Source organism: Lynx canadensis, chromosome A3, assembly GCF_007474595.2.
Source record: "Lynx canadensis isolate LIC74 chromosome A3, mLynCan4.pri.v2, whole genome shotgun sequence".
NCBI classification, from domain to species: Eukaryota; Metazoa; Chordata; class Mammalia; order Carnivora; family Felidae; genus Lynx; species Lynx canadensis.
Genome location: NC_044305.1, coordinates 25,065,249 through 25,084,254, shown reverse-complemented (window position 1 = coordinate 25,084,254; position 19,006 = coordinate 25,065,249). Strand labels below are relative to the sequence as shown.

Genomic DNA, 19,006 nt, shown 5'->3' with positions numbered 1-19,006 from the left:
AGTTTGAAAGACTTAAACTGCATTATCGTTTCTTTTATTCCTTGGTTTGTTATAAAGAACAATACTGTATGTAAGAGTAACACAGCATAATCAAACAAGATGATCCCATAATGCAGGGATAGTTCAACATTTAAGGACCCAAAAGGAGAAATAAACTATCATTTTTTAAAAAAATTTTTTAACGTTTTATTTATTTTTGAGACAGGGAGAGACAGAGCATGAACAGGGGAGGGTCAGAGAGAGGGAGACGCAGAATCTGAAACAGGCTCCAGGCTGTCAGCACAGAGCCCGACGCGGGGCTCGAACTCACGGACCGCGAGATCATGACCTGAGCCCAAGTCGGCCGCTTAACCGACTGAGCCACCCAGGTGCCCCTAAACTATCATTTTAATAAATAGATCCCTTCTCCTTATAGAAAAGCTTTCGGTTTAATCAAAACTGAAGACCTGTTTTTAGTAAAAACAAGTAAAAGGCCCCAAGTTTTTGGTAGATGGAAACTTCAAGGATATAAATGCAAAACATACTCTTTAAATTAGAGCTCACACTTAAAGATGGTGAAAGGCAGTAGAGTTTGGTTTGGGCTGTGGGAGATGCACAAATGAGAGAACCCGACCTACAGTTTGGGGGTTGGAAGTCCAGCCAGACACAAAGAACACAAGGAGGCTGTGGCGACACCTCCTCTGGTCTTTATCTGATGTGGACATAAAGACCACATCAGATCGCTTCTCCCAGATTCATTGTAATAAAGCATCTCAGCAACATATGCATCTTACATTCCTCAAAGATTGAGATCAATAAAATGATTAGTTAATTGAGTTCTCTTTATATTTACCTTACTTTCTGGAAAGGAAGAATAAAGCAAAACTATCCTGCCCTTAATTGCTCAACCTTAATTGTGTGAGGTCATCATTGTCCAAATTTCCCTTGAAAATGACAAAAAGATGAGTTTGTTTCTGTGGCTTGGGGTCTCTGCTAGGTTGTTCTATTTTTATTTAATTTGATTGTCAACAGCAACCCTGGCAGCTAGACAGTATTGACTGCATGTTATAAGCAAGAAAACAGACTTTGAGAAGGAACTATTCCTGCTATCAAAGAGCTAGACAAGGGGCACCTGAGTGGCTCAGTTGGTAAAGTGTCCAACTTCAGCTCAGGTCATGATCTCACGGTTGTCTCCCTCTCTCTCTGCCGCTCCCCTGCTCGCTCACTTGCTCTCTCACTCACTCTCCAAAAAAAATAAAAAAATAAACATAAAAAAAAAAAAAAGCTAGACAAGTAGCAGAGCCGCAATTTGAATCCTGATCATCTGCCCGAATCTAGAGACCGTGTATTTTTTTATCAGTAGATCATATTTCTCTAAAAGAGCTGTCCAAGAAAATATAATGCAGTCCACAAATAGGGGCCACATATGTAAATTTTCTAGTAGCTTTATTTAGAAAAACAGATGAAATTAATAATATAGGTCTAAAATATCTCAACAGGGGCGCTGGGTGGCTCAGTCTATTGAGTGTCCAGCTTCGGCTCAGGCTATGATCTCACTATTGGTGGGTTCGAGTCCCGTGTTGGGTTCTGTGCTGACAGCTGGGAGCCTGGAACCTGCTACGGATTCTGTGTCTCCCTCTCTCTCTGCCCCTCCCCTGCTCGTGCTCGCTCTCTCTCTCTCTCTCAAAAATAAACATTAAATTTTTTTTTAATATTTCAACATATAATCAGTATTAAAACTTGAGATATTTTTACATTCCTTTTCTTTAGTACTAAATGTTGAAACTTGCTGTTATTGTACTCAGTATATTTCAATCTAGACTAGCCACATTTCAAGTGTTCATTAGCCATTTATGGATAATGGCTACCATATTGAGCAATGCAGCTCTATATTGTGAAATCCTCTGCAAAAATCTATACCTTGAAAACGTGAATTTGTGTAATATTATAGAAAGAATCTTTGCATTACACATGGATTTGCCAGAAACTTTTTCTGAATAACCAGAATTTGGAGGATATTTGTTGACATGACTTGAGGACATCTACTCATATACTCAAAAATGTCTATAATCCCGTTGTCCTGTCAGAGAACTTCCAGAAAGTAGTTAAAAGAAACCATCAAACCTTTAACTAGTTTTTGTTATTTTTTTAAAGGACTTGTTTCCCAGAAAGGGGGTTTAATAAATAAACTGTTAGAAACAAGGTTGAATCAAATACATAGAATTTCCCCCCCTTCTTGGCATCCTGTGGCTGTAGGTGCCATAGGAATATATAGTTTGGTGGTTTTGCACAACCATTTGCTTTTGATTACTCATGATGAGATAGTTTTCTTCAAATATTTGACAATGTTAAGACCCCTGGAAACAGAACTATTAGTGACCATTGCCCAGAACTACTTCTTAGCTGTCTAGCAGTGGTATGTGCTATTTTTGTAATAAGGCAAACTGCTCAGTGCCCAGAGTTCCTTAACAGAAGCTGGTATCAGCCATTCAGGGAGGTTGTCCAGACCTTCCCATTTTGGAAGACAGCTTGATCTTTGGTCTCTGATATACTCCTGGCTCTGCAGTTCTGTTTTTTGTTTGTTTGTTTATTCTTGAGAGAGAAGACGGAGCATGAGCAGGGAAGATGCATAGAGAGAGAGAGAGAGACACACACAGAATCTGAAGCAGGCTCCAGGCTCCAAGCTGTCAGCACAGAGCCTGACTCGGGGCTCGAACTCATGAACCACAAGATCATGACCTGATCCAAAGTCGAACACTCAACCGACTGAGCCATGCAGGCGCCCCACTGCAGTTCTGTTTGTATGGTTATCCACCCTAAGGCCGAAATTGACAGGCTTCATCATCATACTTCAGACTGGAAAAACATTTGAATCAGCTCTTCAAATATTAAAGGGATATGGATCCAATTTGGAACCCTAGCACTGGCAAGCTGTTTATGAAGTTTGAGGAATAACTGTGTACAGAAAATAAAAACATTTGTACATCCAAGTTAACGGAGCATGGTCCTGTGATTTAGAAAAACAATTTTTTTTACGTATTTATTTTGAGAGAGAGAAAGTACGAGCAGGGGAGGGGCAGAGAGAGAGGAGAGGGAGAATCCCAAGCAGATTCCACACTGCCGGTGCAGAGCCCAACACAGGGCTCTAACTCACAAACCATGAGATCATGACTTGAGCTGAAGTCAGACACTTACCTGACTGAGCCACCCAGGCGCCCCAGAAAATGTTTTTTTAAGTTACAGTTAACTTGATGGTTACCTTACTAATATTTGAAAGATAGGGCTGGGTACATATGCCTTTGCATTGGACAAACGTTTTTACTTACTAGAATATAATTAAAATAGTGAAAGTTAATAGCCTTTACAATTTAATATTTCCAATCTGAAAGGATAACAGCCACGCGCACGCACACACACACACACACACACACACACGGGAGGATGGGTATTGAGGTAAATTTAGCATCTTTGGGATGTAAAAGGCTATTGAGAGAGTTCATATGAACAAAAGATTTGAAGTCTGGGAGGATATTCCCCAGCAGTTTAAAAACAGATATTCAACTTCTCTATCGTTAATAGAATTAATTGCTTATGATTTATATAACATTATACTGCTTTCATTTATGTGTAATAATGCTTTAGTAGTATGTATATTTTTGAGGGGTGATTTTTAAGTGGTACTGATGGAATCATATAATTTTATCTTCATACTTAGTCTCCCTATTGTTGAGTAAAACTATATGAAAATTTAGGATAAATGGAATAGTTTGTGCTCTAGAATTACAGTAAGCATAACTTGCTTATACTTGTGCTATTAATACTGACATCATGCTTCAACAGAACTAATAGCATAATTACCTCTTATGGATCCCCCCCCCCCCCCCCCCCCCCCGTTCAGTCAACAATTGTTATGAAACCACTATTCTTGAACTTGTAATATCCTAGGCATGGTGACAGATGATGAAAATAAGGACCAACAAATTGGAACAAAAGTATCGGGGAAGATTTAAGTGTAACTAGAGAAAGGAGATGGAAGAAGTTCTAGGAAATAGAGATGGTATGACCAGAGAACGACCATGACCTATTAGGAGACCAACCTAATTGGGATGTAGAACTGTTCATGAAAATGGATGTGGGCAAGTATTGGAGTTTAGTGACTGGGAACCATGAAGGTCCAGTCTAAGGAACAAAAGATACAGAGATTCTTGAAGAAATGGCTGCTGGTAGGAGAGTGCATAATAGTCTGAAACCCGGAGAGAGTCTAGTTAGAGGTAAAAGGGACTAATCTAAGGCAGTGGTTCTGAGAAAAGAGAGAGGTTGAGAATGAAAAGGTAGAAGTGACAAGTATGTACTGACTCAATGGAAATAGGGAGGTGTGAGAGAGAAGAGAATTCAAGTCTAGCCAAACTTGAATGTGCTACTTTGGATCATTGTGATTCAGTACTGCCTATTCTAAGTACTGAGGGTATTGTAAAGAAATAGATGGGGCATTTATTTCCCCCAAAATGGGCATGAGTCAAGCAAACAAATGCTTGATTGGTACAATGATAATAAATGTAATGAAGAGAATAAACAAGGACATGGGATGGTCTGGTAGGGAGAATGGAAAGCAGCTTCAGATAGGGAAGCTCTCCCTGAGAAAAGTGACATTAGTTTTGACTTCTGAGTGATAAGGAGTCAGCCGTGCAACAACTTGGGGGAAGCCAATTCTAGGCCAGAGGGATAGCCTGAGTTAAGTCACTGGAGCACAGATGCATCAGTAGATGGAACCAGAGAGACCAGCTGTGTGAGAAATTTTTATCAATTTTCCTGCTCTCCGGAAAAACAAGTAAGACAGATTTTTATTTAACCAGGACTGCAGTTAGCTTATCCTTTGACTGTCTCAGATCTCTGAGTTATCTGATTTGGACTATATGTGTTTGGCCAGAAGAATAATGTTTCACAATGTTCAGAGGTCAATACTCAGTAGGTTTAGATTGTGATAGGGGTAACCTCCACGGGAAGGCAAGATGCAAATCAAATGTAGTTTTAAGTCCTTTCTGTTCATGTGAGAAATATTAACTTGGTGGAGACTTGAAACAGATGGTGTACAGTTAGAGTAGATAACTGTATTATTCCAAATAAACCATTGCTGAAGCTGGGAAGCAAAAATCCATATTTCACTTTTTCCTATTGACATTATCAAGTCAGCTGTGTTGCTGCTGCGTTTAACTTGCATTAAGCTTATCAACAGGGTTTGATGTTGGCAGGCAATTCCAACATATCTTTAAATATTAAAGTTATTAGCTTCAGAGGAGACCTGTTAGTTACTTTCAATATATAGTTACATAATGATTGTTAATACATTACTGATGGATAGCTGTCTAGTAGTATCTTGTACTTAGTGTAACAGCACTTCTCAGTGGTTACTGTATGGCCTTTCCTAATCTCTCTTTCCTCTCGGTTACAGAGAAGGAAAGCAGGAGTGTGGAGTGACTTGCCCAAGATCCCACAGCTGATTAATTGTGAGAATAATCAGGATTCAAAGTCCTATCTCCTAGTTGTATTCTAGCCTTCTTTCTTCTCCATCAGAGGCGTCAGGAAAGCAATTGTGGCCAATACTGAACTCATCATCTCTCCTCTCCAATGTACTGTCCCTCTTGTGGCCTCTGTCTTGGTCACTTGTCTTATCTTCCACATCTAATGAGTCAACAAATCCTATTTATTGTAACTCTAAATATCTTTGAAATCCAATCCCATTTCCCCATTCCTGTTGCTACTCCAATCTCAGGCCATAATCATCTCTCATTATAACAACCCTGTAAGTGGTCTCTTCCGGCGTTATGATCTTACTATTTTTCCTATTGCAACCAGTGATTTTTCTTTTCTTGTGAAATAGTTCAAGCTTACAAAGTAAGAAAAAAAGCACAGCATAAAAAACACTCATGTAACCACTCTTAACTTTATCAAATTTTACTGATTTGTCTTATGTTTTGCTTCCAGTATTTCAAAGAATTAAGCCATTAGGAGATGCCTGGGTGGTTCAGTTGGTTGAGCATACACCTCTTGATTTTGGCTCAGGTCGTTATCTCAAGGTCATAAGATTGAATCCCCTTTGGGATCCGTGCTCAGTGTAGAACCTGCTTGAAATTCTCTTTCTCTTTCTCTGTCCTCCCCCCACTTGCACACTTTCTCTCTCTCTCTTCAAAAAAATAAATAAACCATTGGAACTACAGTTTGTACCACCTGATTCATGCCCTTTTCTTCCCTTTGCAGTAGTCATCATCCTGGATTTGATGTTTTATTTTTATTTTTTTGTATTTCCCCTGCCCTGGGGATCATGACCTGAGCTTAAATTGGTATCTAGAGTCAGCAGCTCAGCCAACTGAGCCACCCAGGCACCTCTTAAATTTGATGTTTATTATTCCCTTGTTTTAAAAAAGATTTTACTATGTATACATATGTAAATGTACCATATGTAGATTGATCTATTACCATATGTAAATTTTTATGGTTTTAGGCTTTTATTAAATTAAAAATTTTTTAATGCTTTATTTATTTTTGAGAGCGAGAGAGAGACAGAGTGTGAGTGGGGAGGGGCAGAGAGAGAGGGAGACACAGAATCTGAAGCAGGCTCCAGCCTCTGAGCTGTCAGCACAGAGCCCGACGTGGGGCTCAAACCCATGAACTGTGAGATCATGACCTGAGCCGAAGTTTGACACCCAACCGACGAGCCACCCAGGCGCCCCGAGGCTTTTATTAAAGTATTCCTCTATCCGTATATTTCTTGCAGTCTGTTCTTTTTACCCAATAATACTACATTGTTTGGGGATTTATCCTTTTAATACATAAGATCTAGTTCACTTATTCAGTAGTACTATTTCATTTGTGAATATGCCTCAGTTTTGTTGCTGGACATTTAACATGTTAACTTTTGTACCTAGATTTTAGTATTTGCTCATCAAGTTACACTAAAAATCTTGCATGTAATTAGAATTGCATTGAATTTATACATTAAAATGAAGAGAAAATAATGGGGACAAGTCTTCCCATCCATAAGCATGATAGATGTAACTATTCTTTTTAAGAAGGAGACTTTTTTCTCTTTAAGTTTATTTGGAGAGAAAGTGCATGTGGGTGTGCACAGGAAGGGGCAGAGAGAGAGAGAGAGAGAGAGAAAGAAAATCCCAAGCCAACCCCACACTGTCAGTGCAGAGCCCCCACAATGGGCTCAAACCCATGAACTGTGAGATCATGACCTGATCCGAAATCAAGAGTCGGATGCTTAACCAATTGAGCCACCCAGGGGCCCCTTAAATCTCCTTTTATGTCTTTTCAGTCAACTTATCTTCTTCATAAAGGGCTTATGTATTTTGTGTTAGGCTTATTTCTACATTGTTTATAATTTTTATTGTAATTCATATCTTTTTGAAATTAGTGTTTGTTTGCCAGGATATAGGAATGCAATTCATTTTTAAAATATTGGACTTCTATCTAACAATCTTGCTGAACCTGCATAATCTAATAATTGGATGGTTAGATTCTCTTGGTTTTCCTTATAGAAGGTCATCTAGTGTGTATAAAATGACAGTTCCATTTCTTCCTTTCCTATACGTATTATTTCTTCTTAACTGTTCTGCTGCTGTGGCTTGACTGGTGAAAAATGTTGAATAGAAGCATTGATTTATCTTCTTTCTGAGCTGAAAGACATTGCTTTTAATGTTTCATCAATAAGTATGACATTTTATAAGGGTTTTTGGAAGAGAACCTTTGTCAAGTTAAGGAACTGATCTTCTATTTCTAGTTTTGTTCATATTGAGTGGAAATTGGGTGTTATCAAATGCTTTTTCTGTAATTATTGACGTGATTTTAAGGTGTTTCTTTTAATCTGTTAATATGGCAAATTTTTCTGTATTTAAAAAAATTTTTTTAATGTTTATTTAATTTTGAGAGAGAGACACACACAGAGCATGATCAGGGGAGGGGCAGAGACAGAGGGAGACACAGAATCTGAAGCAGCCTCCAGGCTCTGAGCTGTCAGCACAGAGCCCGACGCGGGGTTTGAACTCATGGACTGGGAGATATGACCTGAGCTGAAGTGAGACACTTAACTGACTGAGCCACCCAGGCACCCCTCTGTATTTTTTTTTAAACTTTTTTTAAGTTTATTTGTTTTGAGAGAGAGAGTGCACATGAAGGGCGGAGAGAGAGAAACCAAAGCAGACTCACACTGTGACATTGTGGAGTCTGATGTGGGGCTTGAACTCATGAACCATGAGATAGATCATGACCTGAGCTGAAATTGAGTCAGTCACTTAACTGACTGAGCCACCCAGGCACCCCTGTATTTTTTTTTTATGTTTATTTTTGAAGGAGAGAGAGAGAGAGAGAGAGAGAGAGAGAGAGAGAGAGAGAGAGACCAAGCATGAGCAGGGGAGGGGCCGAGAGAGAGGGGGAGACCCAGAATCCAAAGCAGGCTTCAGGCTCCAACCTATCAGCACAGAGCCCGATACGGGGCTCGAACTCATGAACCATGAGATCATGACCTGAGCCACCCAGGTGCCCCTTACTGTATTTTAAATATATAAAATTATGCTTGCATTCTTGGATAAACTCAACTTGATTGTGATTATAGAAAAATACACTTCCGTATTTGGTTTGCTAACTTTTACTCACCTTTATTGTGGTATAATTTAGATAGAATTAGCATATTACAGTCATAATGTAAAATATTTCCATCACCATAAAAAGATTTATCATGGAGGTGCCTGGGTAGCTCTGTTGGTTATGCGTCCATGCCTTAATTCCAGCTCATGTCATGAACTTACCATTCGTGATATGGAGCCCCCAGTCAGGCTCTGCGCTAGAGCTTGCTTGGGATTCTTTTTCCCTCTGTGCCCTGACCCGAGTGTGTTCTCTCTGTCTCAAAATAAATACAAATTTTAAAAAATTAAAGAGAGGATGTATCTCGCCCCCCTAATGTGCCTTGTTGTAGTCTGTTTCTTTCCATCGGTCCCAGACAGCCACTTGGCTGCTTTTTGTCCCTAATTTTGTCTTGTCACAAAGTTTTATATAAAGAGGGTAATATGGTGTGTAGTTGTGTTGTGTGTCTGGCATCTTTCACTTAGTCAAATGCTCTTGACATTCATCTATATTGTTGGATATGTGTGTCCGTAGTGTTCCTTTCTGTTGCAGTATTATAATTTGTGTTTCTTTGATGACTGGTATGATGAGCATCTTTTTACGCCCTTATCAGCCATTTGTAGATTTTCTTTTGGGAATTGTCTCTTTAAATCTCTTCTGTTCATTCTGAGTTGCTTGTTATTATCAAGTTATTAGGGTTATTTGTATAGTCTTCATGTCTCTGTGTCTGGGATCAGAGGGCACTTATAGAAGATAGAGAAAGGAGGGATGACTAGGGGAGAAATTAGCATCCTCATGAAGCAAGTGATCCTTCTTCACAGTTAGGTAGTCATCTTTGAGGTTCTTCTCTTAGTGATAGGTCTGTCTGTTTTTGGAAGAACATCAAATAACTAGCATCATTTTTGTAACTCCTCAGCTAGCTCTGAACTCAGTTGTTAGTATTCTGTCTTTAAATAATGTTTTCTTTAAAAAATAATTTTCCCTGTTTTTAAATAAACTTTTGTATGTTATTTTTCTTGGAGGTCCATACGTAAATTGTCTTTATACCCAGTCTTAAGGGAATAAAAATGTTATTCAGATGAACCACTTCAGTGGAAGCTGCAAAATAAATTTTAAACGCATAGAAATAAACTAAGAATTAGAAATTTAATTTGTCAGTTTTTTAATCAGCCTTTGCAGAGGTCAGTAAACTATGGCCACTGGTATTTTTGTAAATAAAGTTTTATTGGAGCACGGCCACACCTGTTCCTTTTTGCATTGTCTAGAGTGTGCTGTAACAGCAAAGTTGAATAGTTGTGACAGACACCATATATCGTCCACAAAGCCAGAAATATTTACTGTCTTGGCCTTTGCAGAAAAAATTTACTGATCCCTGAACTATAAGAATGTATTCGATAAATTAACTTTATGTATTTAAAAATGTGGAATGGAAAAAAAATATTTTCCAATCTATTTTTAGTATACAGTAAAGTATTTATTTTAATGGATCTCTCTGTCTTCAAGATCCCTTGTAAAGCATCATTTGGTCATTTCTTACTTGAGTCCTTATGCCTCAATTTTTGTTGAATGATAAATTATCTGTCATTGTAAACAGTTATTCCTGGCTGTCTCTGCATGTGAAGCCTGCATGTTATTAGAAAGTTGGATGTGTTGTCAGGTTCATGGCAGAGCTACATGGATGAGAAATGTTCATCCTTAAGCAGGTGCTATGCGCACAATCCATTTAGCCAGCCTTACAAGCCTACAAGTGCAACAGTAATTTCGATGTTCTTTCCTCTAACTTTAGCAGATTAGAATTGTCAATCTTGGAAATGTTTCTCATCTGACAGTTACGCATTCAGAATATTTCCCTATTTTTGGCAATGGTTAAAGAGAGACTGTAGACAAGGAAATCTTTTTTTTTCTGATGTTTTCCTTGGTTCTGATCCCAACTTTAGGGGCACTATTTAAACCATATCTTTCATGATTTTGTCCTTATGTGCTACCTGGCAAGCTCATGTAGCCTTCCCACTGAACTACTTATTGCTCTGTAAAGACATCCTTGGCCTTCACACATGGTAATGTTTCTACTTTTTATTTTCTTAGTACTTTGCAAACGTTTCAATATATATGTTTACCTTAATCAAGGCCCTATCTTCTATTGTCTCTTTCCCAAAGCCTGGCAAATACAGGATAGTCAGTAGCATAGGATCTAGAGAGCCTCAAAATTCAGCTACAAATGATAACACATAATCCAATTATTTCTCAATAGAGGATTGTTTAAATGAACTGTGGTACTTCCACACAGTGGAATATCACGCATCTGTTAGCAACAAAAGGTTGTGGAATTAAGCATTGCAGGACATATTTTGAAATTGTAAAACAAAACAAAAGAAAAACAAAAAAACCAAGGAGCAATACAGTTTGTGGTATAGATCCGTTGCCTACTAGTCTACTGCTCTGCAACAAACCACACTAAAACCTAGTGGTCTAAAACAGTGTTGATTTTTTTGCTCATGACTGTGAGTCAGGCAGTTGTTCTGCTTTTGGTTGTTCTTACTTATTCGTATGTCTGCAGTCAGCTAGCTGCAGACCAGACTCTCTAGGATAGGCTCTCACGTGTTTGGGGTCAGCTGGCCTTAGCTCGGACAGCTCATCTCTGTTCCATGTGGTGTCATCCTACAGCAGAGGAGTCTGGATTTGCCTTCATGGCTGGGTCAGGATTCCAAGAGAGGCTCAGAACTGGCACTCTGTCACTTCTATCGCATTACGTTGGTCAAAGCAAGTCAGAGGCTCTAGCCAGATTCTGGGAATAGGGAAATAGATCCCACTTCTGGATACATTGCAAATGGGGTGGATGCAGAGAGGCCATTACTGGGGACATTCAATTTAACATCATTATGCTTTCTTTTTATAAACAGGGGTGGGATAGGAATTTATATTCGTGTTTACTCATTTGTGCATGGAGAAAGAATGGAAGGATACATAAGAAATTAATTAAAATGGTTACGTATGGGGGCTCCTGGGTGGCTCAGTCATTTGGGCATCCGACTTCGGCTTGGGTCATGATCCCGCGGTTCGTGGGTTCGAGCCCCATGTCGGGCTCTGTGCTGACAGCTCAGAACCTGGAGCCTGCTTCAGATTCTCTCTCCCTCCCCTCCAAAATAAATAAACATTAAAAAAAAATTTTTTTGACGAAAATAAAATGGTTACCTTTGAGGTGGAGTAGGTAGGGACAGGAGCAACAGATATTTCTTTTTATATCATGGTGATTTCTGAACCATATAAATATATAGAAAAGAAAATTAGGTGGTTTTGCCTCTGCCCCCAAAGATTTAGAGGTTTAAAAGGTTTAAACCTTCCCATAGTTTCTTAGTAAGGAGTCTTTTTTTTTTTTTTTTTTTTTTAAGAAATAGAATGACTTCCTTGGTCAACATGTTTGGAGTGATCAGTATTCCTGTTCTATTGATCTGAAAGATCTATATTCACCTCATTTTTCTCAGTGATGATAATCAGGAGCACTTGACCATATCTTCTACCCAAAACTCAGCATACATAAACATCTCAATGGCCAAATAAAATTATTTATTTTAATAGATTTGTAATCTAATTCAAGTAAGTACGTACTGTATGGCCATTATTATATATGTTATGGTACCCCTCACAGAACCTTGTTTTTGATGTGTTATCCTAGGAACACATGAGGAAAATCATTACCACACAAAACTAGTAAGTGATAAAGCATTTTTCACATCAAGTTCACCTTCTTTTACCTAAACATACTTTTTCCTTGTAGCCCTGGGAGTTTCTCTTCTTTCCAGTAGTCTAGGAAGTCCTTCTCCTGACATAATTGCATTTTTCTTATCTCATATTTACACCTCTTCTATTTCTTTTTCTATTTTCTGCTTCAAAGTAATTTTTTAGAACTTTTTAAAAGCAGTTTAGGGGCACCTGGGTGACTCAGACGGTTAAGCCTCTCCAACTGTTGATTTTGGCTCAGATCATGATTTCACGTTTCAGGGGTTCGAGGCCCTGCATCAGGCTCCTCGCTGATGGTGCAGAACGTCCTTAAGATTCTCTCTTTCCCTGCCCCTACCTGGCTTGCGCTGTCTCACAATAAGTAAATAAACTTAAAAAAAAAAAAAAAAAAAAAAGTAAAAGCAGTTTATAATGCTTTGTAAATACTTTTGTTTATGGGCAGTTTAACATACAGGATTCTTCTCAAGTAATATTTATCTGGGATGTTTGTGTTTATGTTCTGTATTACTTCTCTTATAGAAGTGTTCTGCTCTTTAGTTCCATGTCTGATTCTTCAAATTCCTGTGTGAGGAACAAAAGCTCTGCTGTCACAAAGAGAACTGTTCATTACTGTGTTCTCTCTCTCATCAGTTTTCTGTTTTCATGACATCCACATCATATTGCACGATGGAGAACTAAAATCATCATTCAGACACACTTTTTCATGTTTGCTCTTCTTTTAGTTCCACTAGTGATATTGGAAATGCATGTGGTCATGCATTATTATTATTAATTTTTTAATGTTTCATTTTGAGAGAGCACATGTGCCTGCTCGAGCAAGGGTGGGGCAGAGAGAGAGGGAGGCAGAGGATCCGAAGCAGGCTTCAGGCTCTGCACTGACAGCAGAGAGCCTGATTTAGGGCTCGAACCCACAAACTGCGGGATCATGATCTGAGCTGAAGTCAGAGACTTAACCGACTGAGCCACCCAGGTGCCCCTCGAGTTTTATTTTTTAAGCCATATATACCTAAGTCTTCAAAATAACCAAAGCACAGACTCAGGGTGACTAAATCAGTTACGCTGAATCTTAAAATCTATGTTTAGAATCAAGTTGAACCTTTATGACAAAAGTAAGGGTTATTTTGATTTTCTTGGACTGAAGACTTTATTCCTTTTTGATATTCCAAGCAGTGGTGTTTATGGGTTCAGAGTGCCACTTGAGAGAAAGGAATTTCTTCTCTTTGCACTGTATCTAAGGTTCTCTGGCATTGAAAAGATCTCAAGATATGGTTGGTTTTTTAAAAGAATTCAGCTAGAATATAAAACATGAGTATCTGTTCCAAAAAAATTCAGAAATGAAGTCACTGTAACAGTGATGACATAAAGGCATGGCACAGCCAACAATCAGAGGGTTAAAATGCCTACTTTGGAATGTACCCCTTATCCACCATTTGAGCAGCTGCTGTATTGTCATGTTGTAAACCACTTGGATAGATCTCACACCATGAAGTGCCTTCATGCCACCCAGCCTCCAATAAAAATACCCCCTTACATGGTACTTGGTGCTTTTGCAGCTGTTAATTCTTGAATCATTCCATGTAATCTCGCTGAGGTTAGATGGATTAGCTGTTGATAGTGTACCCATTTTCTATGGAAATATTAACTCGGTCATGGTCACATAGCTAGTTAGGTGGTATATCCAGAACTTGACACTAGGCTTCCTGTTTCCTAATCATCATTTCTGTTTACTGAGTACCTTCTCCAGCCAGCACTAGTTGAGGCATTGTTTTTTACCCTCACCTGTTTCCTACCAGGTAGGTCTTATTGCCTCTTACTTTACATTTGTTAGAAATGACCCAGAAAGGTGAAATGATTTAATAAAAGTAATGTAGGTTCTAACAGAATGAGAATTCACATGAAATTTCTCAGCCTCCATACCCCATGTTTTTTCTACTAGTCAATGTTATTGAAACATGAGCTACAACACTAGTGTTGCAGATTTATGAGTAGTGATGTGAACAAGAGATGTGGGTAGTTTCAATCTGTAAACGGTACACTGCGGGGTGGGTTTTGCCCAGTATCTAAGCTTTCACTTGGTGTATAATTCAGTGTTCTGCAGTTGGGTTCCTCTCAGTTTTTCATCCTGCCAAGTGCTGAATGTTAAAACACATCTTGCTGTTACGTCCTCCTCGGGCCTTTGGCGCCCTTGCTGTAAAGGCAGGTGGTCTGAAGAAAGGCTCCCTCTAGGTTGTTGCACACTATACACAACACATTATAGTGCGAGACAACTGTCAGTTCCTTCCTTCCCCTCTCCCCCCACCCTCCAGAAAGCTGGGCCCCAGATGGGAGAGCTGGAAACATGTCAACCATTCTCTGAAGGGCATTGAGAAAAATACTGTCAAGAAGAAAAAGGCAAACGCAACAGCTCATTAGTCCACTAATCAGACAGGACGACCATCAATTTCACAAAGAAAATGTCCTGGACAGAGAGATGGGAAGAGCTGGCAGAGTGTTGCCCACATGGCTCTCAGAGAGCCGCACATTTTTGTCAGGGGTTTTGTAACTTGAGGACATTACTTGATAGACTTTATGTATTCATTAGATCTCTTTCCAAAATATGACCAATGCAAACTGAAGCATAAAAATAATATTTGGTGATATTTTCCTCATTAAAACATGCTCATAAATGTGCAGAGATGGGCTTTTTTGCCAGTGTCATGAATGTATTGTGTCTACAGCTATGATCTCACAGAAAGAAATCTTTGGTTTAACATTCTCATTTGAACCTTTGGTGTATCCGTGTCTTGTTCTTTAAATTGAATTCAACAGTTATTGGAGAATAAATACATGGCACTTACATGAAAAGCTTGGAGTTACCGAGAGGAACACAGTTCAGTTTAAAGATGATTATGGTGACACTGGTCCTATTATTAACCAAGTATGTAACATGTTCTTTTTAATGGGGGAAAGTAACTGAAGCTGTTTTAGAATATTGCTCCAGTCCTGTTGATACTAGTCCAGACCTATTTCTGATGTCAGTAAGTTTAATCTGTCATATTTCTTTTTCTGGAATTTGTCGTTTCCTACCGTTATCAAACAGCTGCTTATGAATTGTCCCCATGGTGAACTAGCCTGTACTTTGTTTAGATTCAGCTCTACTTTTCATCTTTTTAGATACTGTACATCATAAATGACATTTGCATGATTGACGTCAGGGATGTTGACTCCACCTCTTTTTCCCTGCTTATCCCTAGTTAATATATATAAAAATTTAGTACTTTGTCATTTGTGGTAATTTATATACAACTGATTATGATTCTGTTTCCCTGCTGTGCAATTGATGCCTACTGGTCTAGACAGTCCCACATTAGCTTTTTTCCCCCTATTATTTGATGAATTTATAAAAAAGAAGTCAAAAAACAGTGCATTTGAGACAGGCTGAATATGCAACCTGGTTTCTTCCTTTCTCAGCCACTATCTTCACTGTTAACTTTCAGGTCATGTTACCCTTTGACCTTGCTGGCTTGTTTTAGTTTCCTGTGATTGCCATAACAGAGGTCACAAATTGGGTGGCTTAAGGCAACAATAATCTCTCACTGTTCTGGGGGCTAGAAGTCCAAAATCAAGGTGTAAGCAGGGTTGGTTCTTTCTTGGGACCTCTGAAGAAGAATCTAGTCCATACCTGTCTCCCAGCTTCTGCTGGTTGTTGACAGTCCTTGGCATTCCTTGGCATATGGATGCATCACTCCCGTCTCTGCCATCATGGTCACGTTGCCCTTGCATTGTGCAACTACGTCCATCTTCATGTAGTCTTCCCTCTGTGTATGTGCCCCTTCAGCTCTTCTTAGGAGGGTATCATTCATAATGGGTTTAGAGCCCCCCTCAATAATCCAGGATGATCTCCTTCCAAGATCCATAGCTACATCTTCCAAGAGCCTTTTTCCAAATGAGCATATATTCACACAGTTCAAGGTAGTCAGAGGTACAGTCGTCCTGCTCCCCCAGCCTTTAACCACAGGAGATACATTCTAAGACCCCAATGGATACCTGGAACTGCAGATAGTACCAAATCCTAAATACATATTAGGTGTTTTCCTATACACATACCTGTAATAAAACTTAATTTATAAGTTAAGCACAGTAAGAGATTAACGATAAATGAAAATAAAATAGAACAATTATAACAATATACTATAAGTTATGTGACTGTGGTTTCCCCCTGTCTCTCCCCCTCTATCAGAATATCTTATTGTACCATACTTACCCTTCTTTTTGTGATGATGTGAGACAATAAAATGCCTGCATGATGAGGCGAATGACCCAGGCATGATGACCTTATGTTAGGCTACTCTTGCCCTTCTGACTCTCTACCCATCAGGACGATCATGTGTTTCCAGACCATGGTTGGCCACAGGTAACTGAAACTGTGGAAAGTGAAACTGGCTGAAAGGGAACTACTGTAGATACCTTTTGAGGGCCCTCCATACAGCCTACTCAGATAAGCATCTTAACTTCTCAGTCCTCTAGGAAAATATACTGGTATTTCATATTTCAAATTACTGTTACGATTTTTATTACCTTGTGGACAACTCTGACCTCCATTCCTTTTATTCTCTCTAGTTGGTGCTGAGAAAAGAGTGCCAGCAATGCCTGGATCGCCTGTGGAAGTGAAGATACAGTCAAGATCCTCACCTCCCACCATGCCACCCCTCCCACCAATAAATCCTGGGGGACCCAGGCCAGTGTCATTTACTCCAACAGCATGTGAGACCTCTTAATTTATTTGGGTTTGTGGTTCAGGGTGACGTTTAGATCTAAGTGACTGGCTGCTATGAAGCCTTCTGCATATGCTATTCAACATTTTCAAAATAGCTGTAAGGTATTTTATATCTACACACACACACATATGTACATATACATATTACACACACACGGTTATTTCTTTTATAAATTGCTTTTGCCCTCTGAGAATAGTACTTAGCTAATTTAGGCATTTGAAAATTTAGGGGTATAGATACTTTGTTTTCATACTCTGGCTATTAAGTAGCTATTTTAATTTCTTGGCTCAAAAATGAATTTAAATTATTATATTGCTTTATAGGAATCAATGTAAATTTCATATAATTACCAAACAACTTCTAAAACTATTCCAGGACTACCATGGTAAGGCTCTTGACAAAAGAGCATGAATATTGTATTAGTTTGCTAGGGCTGTCACAACAAAATACCACAGACTGGTTGGCTGAAACTCACAGTTCTGGAGGATAGAAGTCCAGGATCACGGCGTCAGCAGGTTTGGTTTCTTCTGAGGCCCCTCTCCTTGGCTGCAGATGGCCACCCTTCCTGCTGTGTCCTCCCATGTCCTTGCCTCTGTGCATGTGCATACCTGCTGTCCTTTCCTCTTATAAGGACAATAATCATAGTGGATTACGGACCACCCACATTACCTCATGTAACCTTTAAAGGCTGTGTCTCCAAATACAGTCACATTCTGAGATGCAGGGGATTAGAACTACAACATAGGAATTTGTGGGGGGGCATAATTCAGTCCATAAGAATTACATTAGCCAGGGGCGCCTGAGTGGTTCAGTCAGCTAAATGTCCAACTCTTGATTTCAGTTCAGGTCATGATCTCACAGTCATGGGATCAGGGCCCACATACAGCTTTTGTACTCAGTGTGAAGCCTGCTGGGAATCTCTCTCTCTCTCTCTCTCTCTCTCTCTCTCAAAATAAATAAACACTTAAAAAAAAAGAATTACATTAGCCAATAAATATATAATAGATGTTCAACTTTGCATCAAGTTAATGCAAACTAAAACCCAATGTAATACAAGAATGTTCAAAATGGAAAGTAATATCAAGGTTTGGTGAGCATATGGTGAGCTACCTGAACGCTCCTACATTGTTTGAATGTGAGAAAATTATTTGGTAGTATTTAGTAAAGTTGAATTTTCACAAAGCCTGTGTAACTCAGCAATCAGTCCTATATATATAGTTAAACACACAAACAAAAGTCAAAAGAAGACCCAATTTAAAATCTAGACTTACATGCATACATACTAACTTGTGTGGATTGTTTTTTAATATTCTTTTAATGTTTATTTATTTTTGAGAGAGAGAGACAGGTCATGAGTGAGGTTGGGAGAGAGAGAGAGAGAGAGAGAGAGAGAGAGAGAGAGATAGAAGATCCTGAGCTGTCAGCACAGAGCCCGATGCAGGGCTCAAACCCATGAGCCACAAGATCATGATGTGAGCCAAAGTCGGACACTTAACCAACTGAGCCACCCAGGTGCACCTTTACATGTCTAGATTTTAATCTGAATTTTTCTGCCTTTCTGTGCCTGTGCATGTTGACTCTCTCAGATACTGTGCCTCATAGAGCAGAGGACACTCAGTGTTTATGGAGTACCCACAATGCATTAGAACACTCTGCTAGGCACTATATGCATTTTCTTATTTAAATGCCTTTACATAAGCTTACACACTATCATTGCTCAAACATGTATGTTTTTTGTGTTTATTATTTTAAAAGGCAAAAGAGTCTAAGCGGTACAGCTTTAATAGAAATTTTAATTATTATATTTTAAAACATTTGAAATTGAGTAAGTGGCAACTGTAGCAGTCTGGAACTAGAAATGAAGTTTAATATCCTTTTTAAAATTCTATTTTCGGGGAGCCTGGGTGGCT

At 39.0% G+C, this 19,006-nt stretch overlaps 1 protein-coding gene across 2 annotated transcripts in view; it reads left to right on the top strand.

The window, feature by feature from the left end:
- The window catches only part of CBFA2T2 (CBFA2/RUNX1 partner transcriptional co-repressor 2), a 138,053-nt gene that overhangs the window by 82,270 nt on the left and 36,777 nt on the right, over positions 1–19,006 (top strand). For both annotated transcript variants that reach the window (XM_030309785.1, XM_030309784.1), the window contains exon 2: positions 16,939–17,082. In XM_030309785.1, the coding sequence (XP_030165645.1) occupies positions 16,939–17,082 (144 nt within the window). The remainder of the gene's footprint in view (positions 1–16,938; positions 17,083–19,006) is intronic.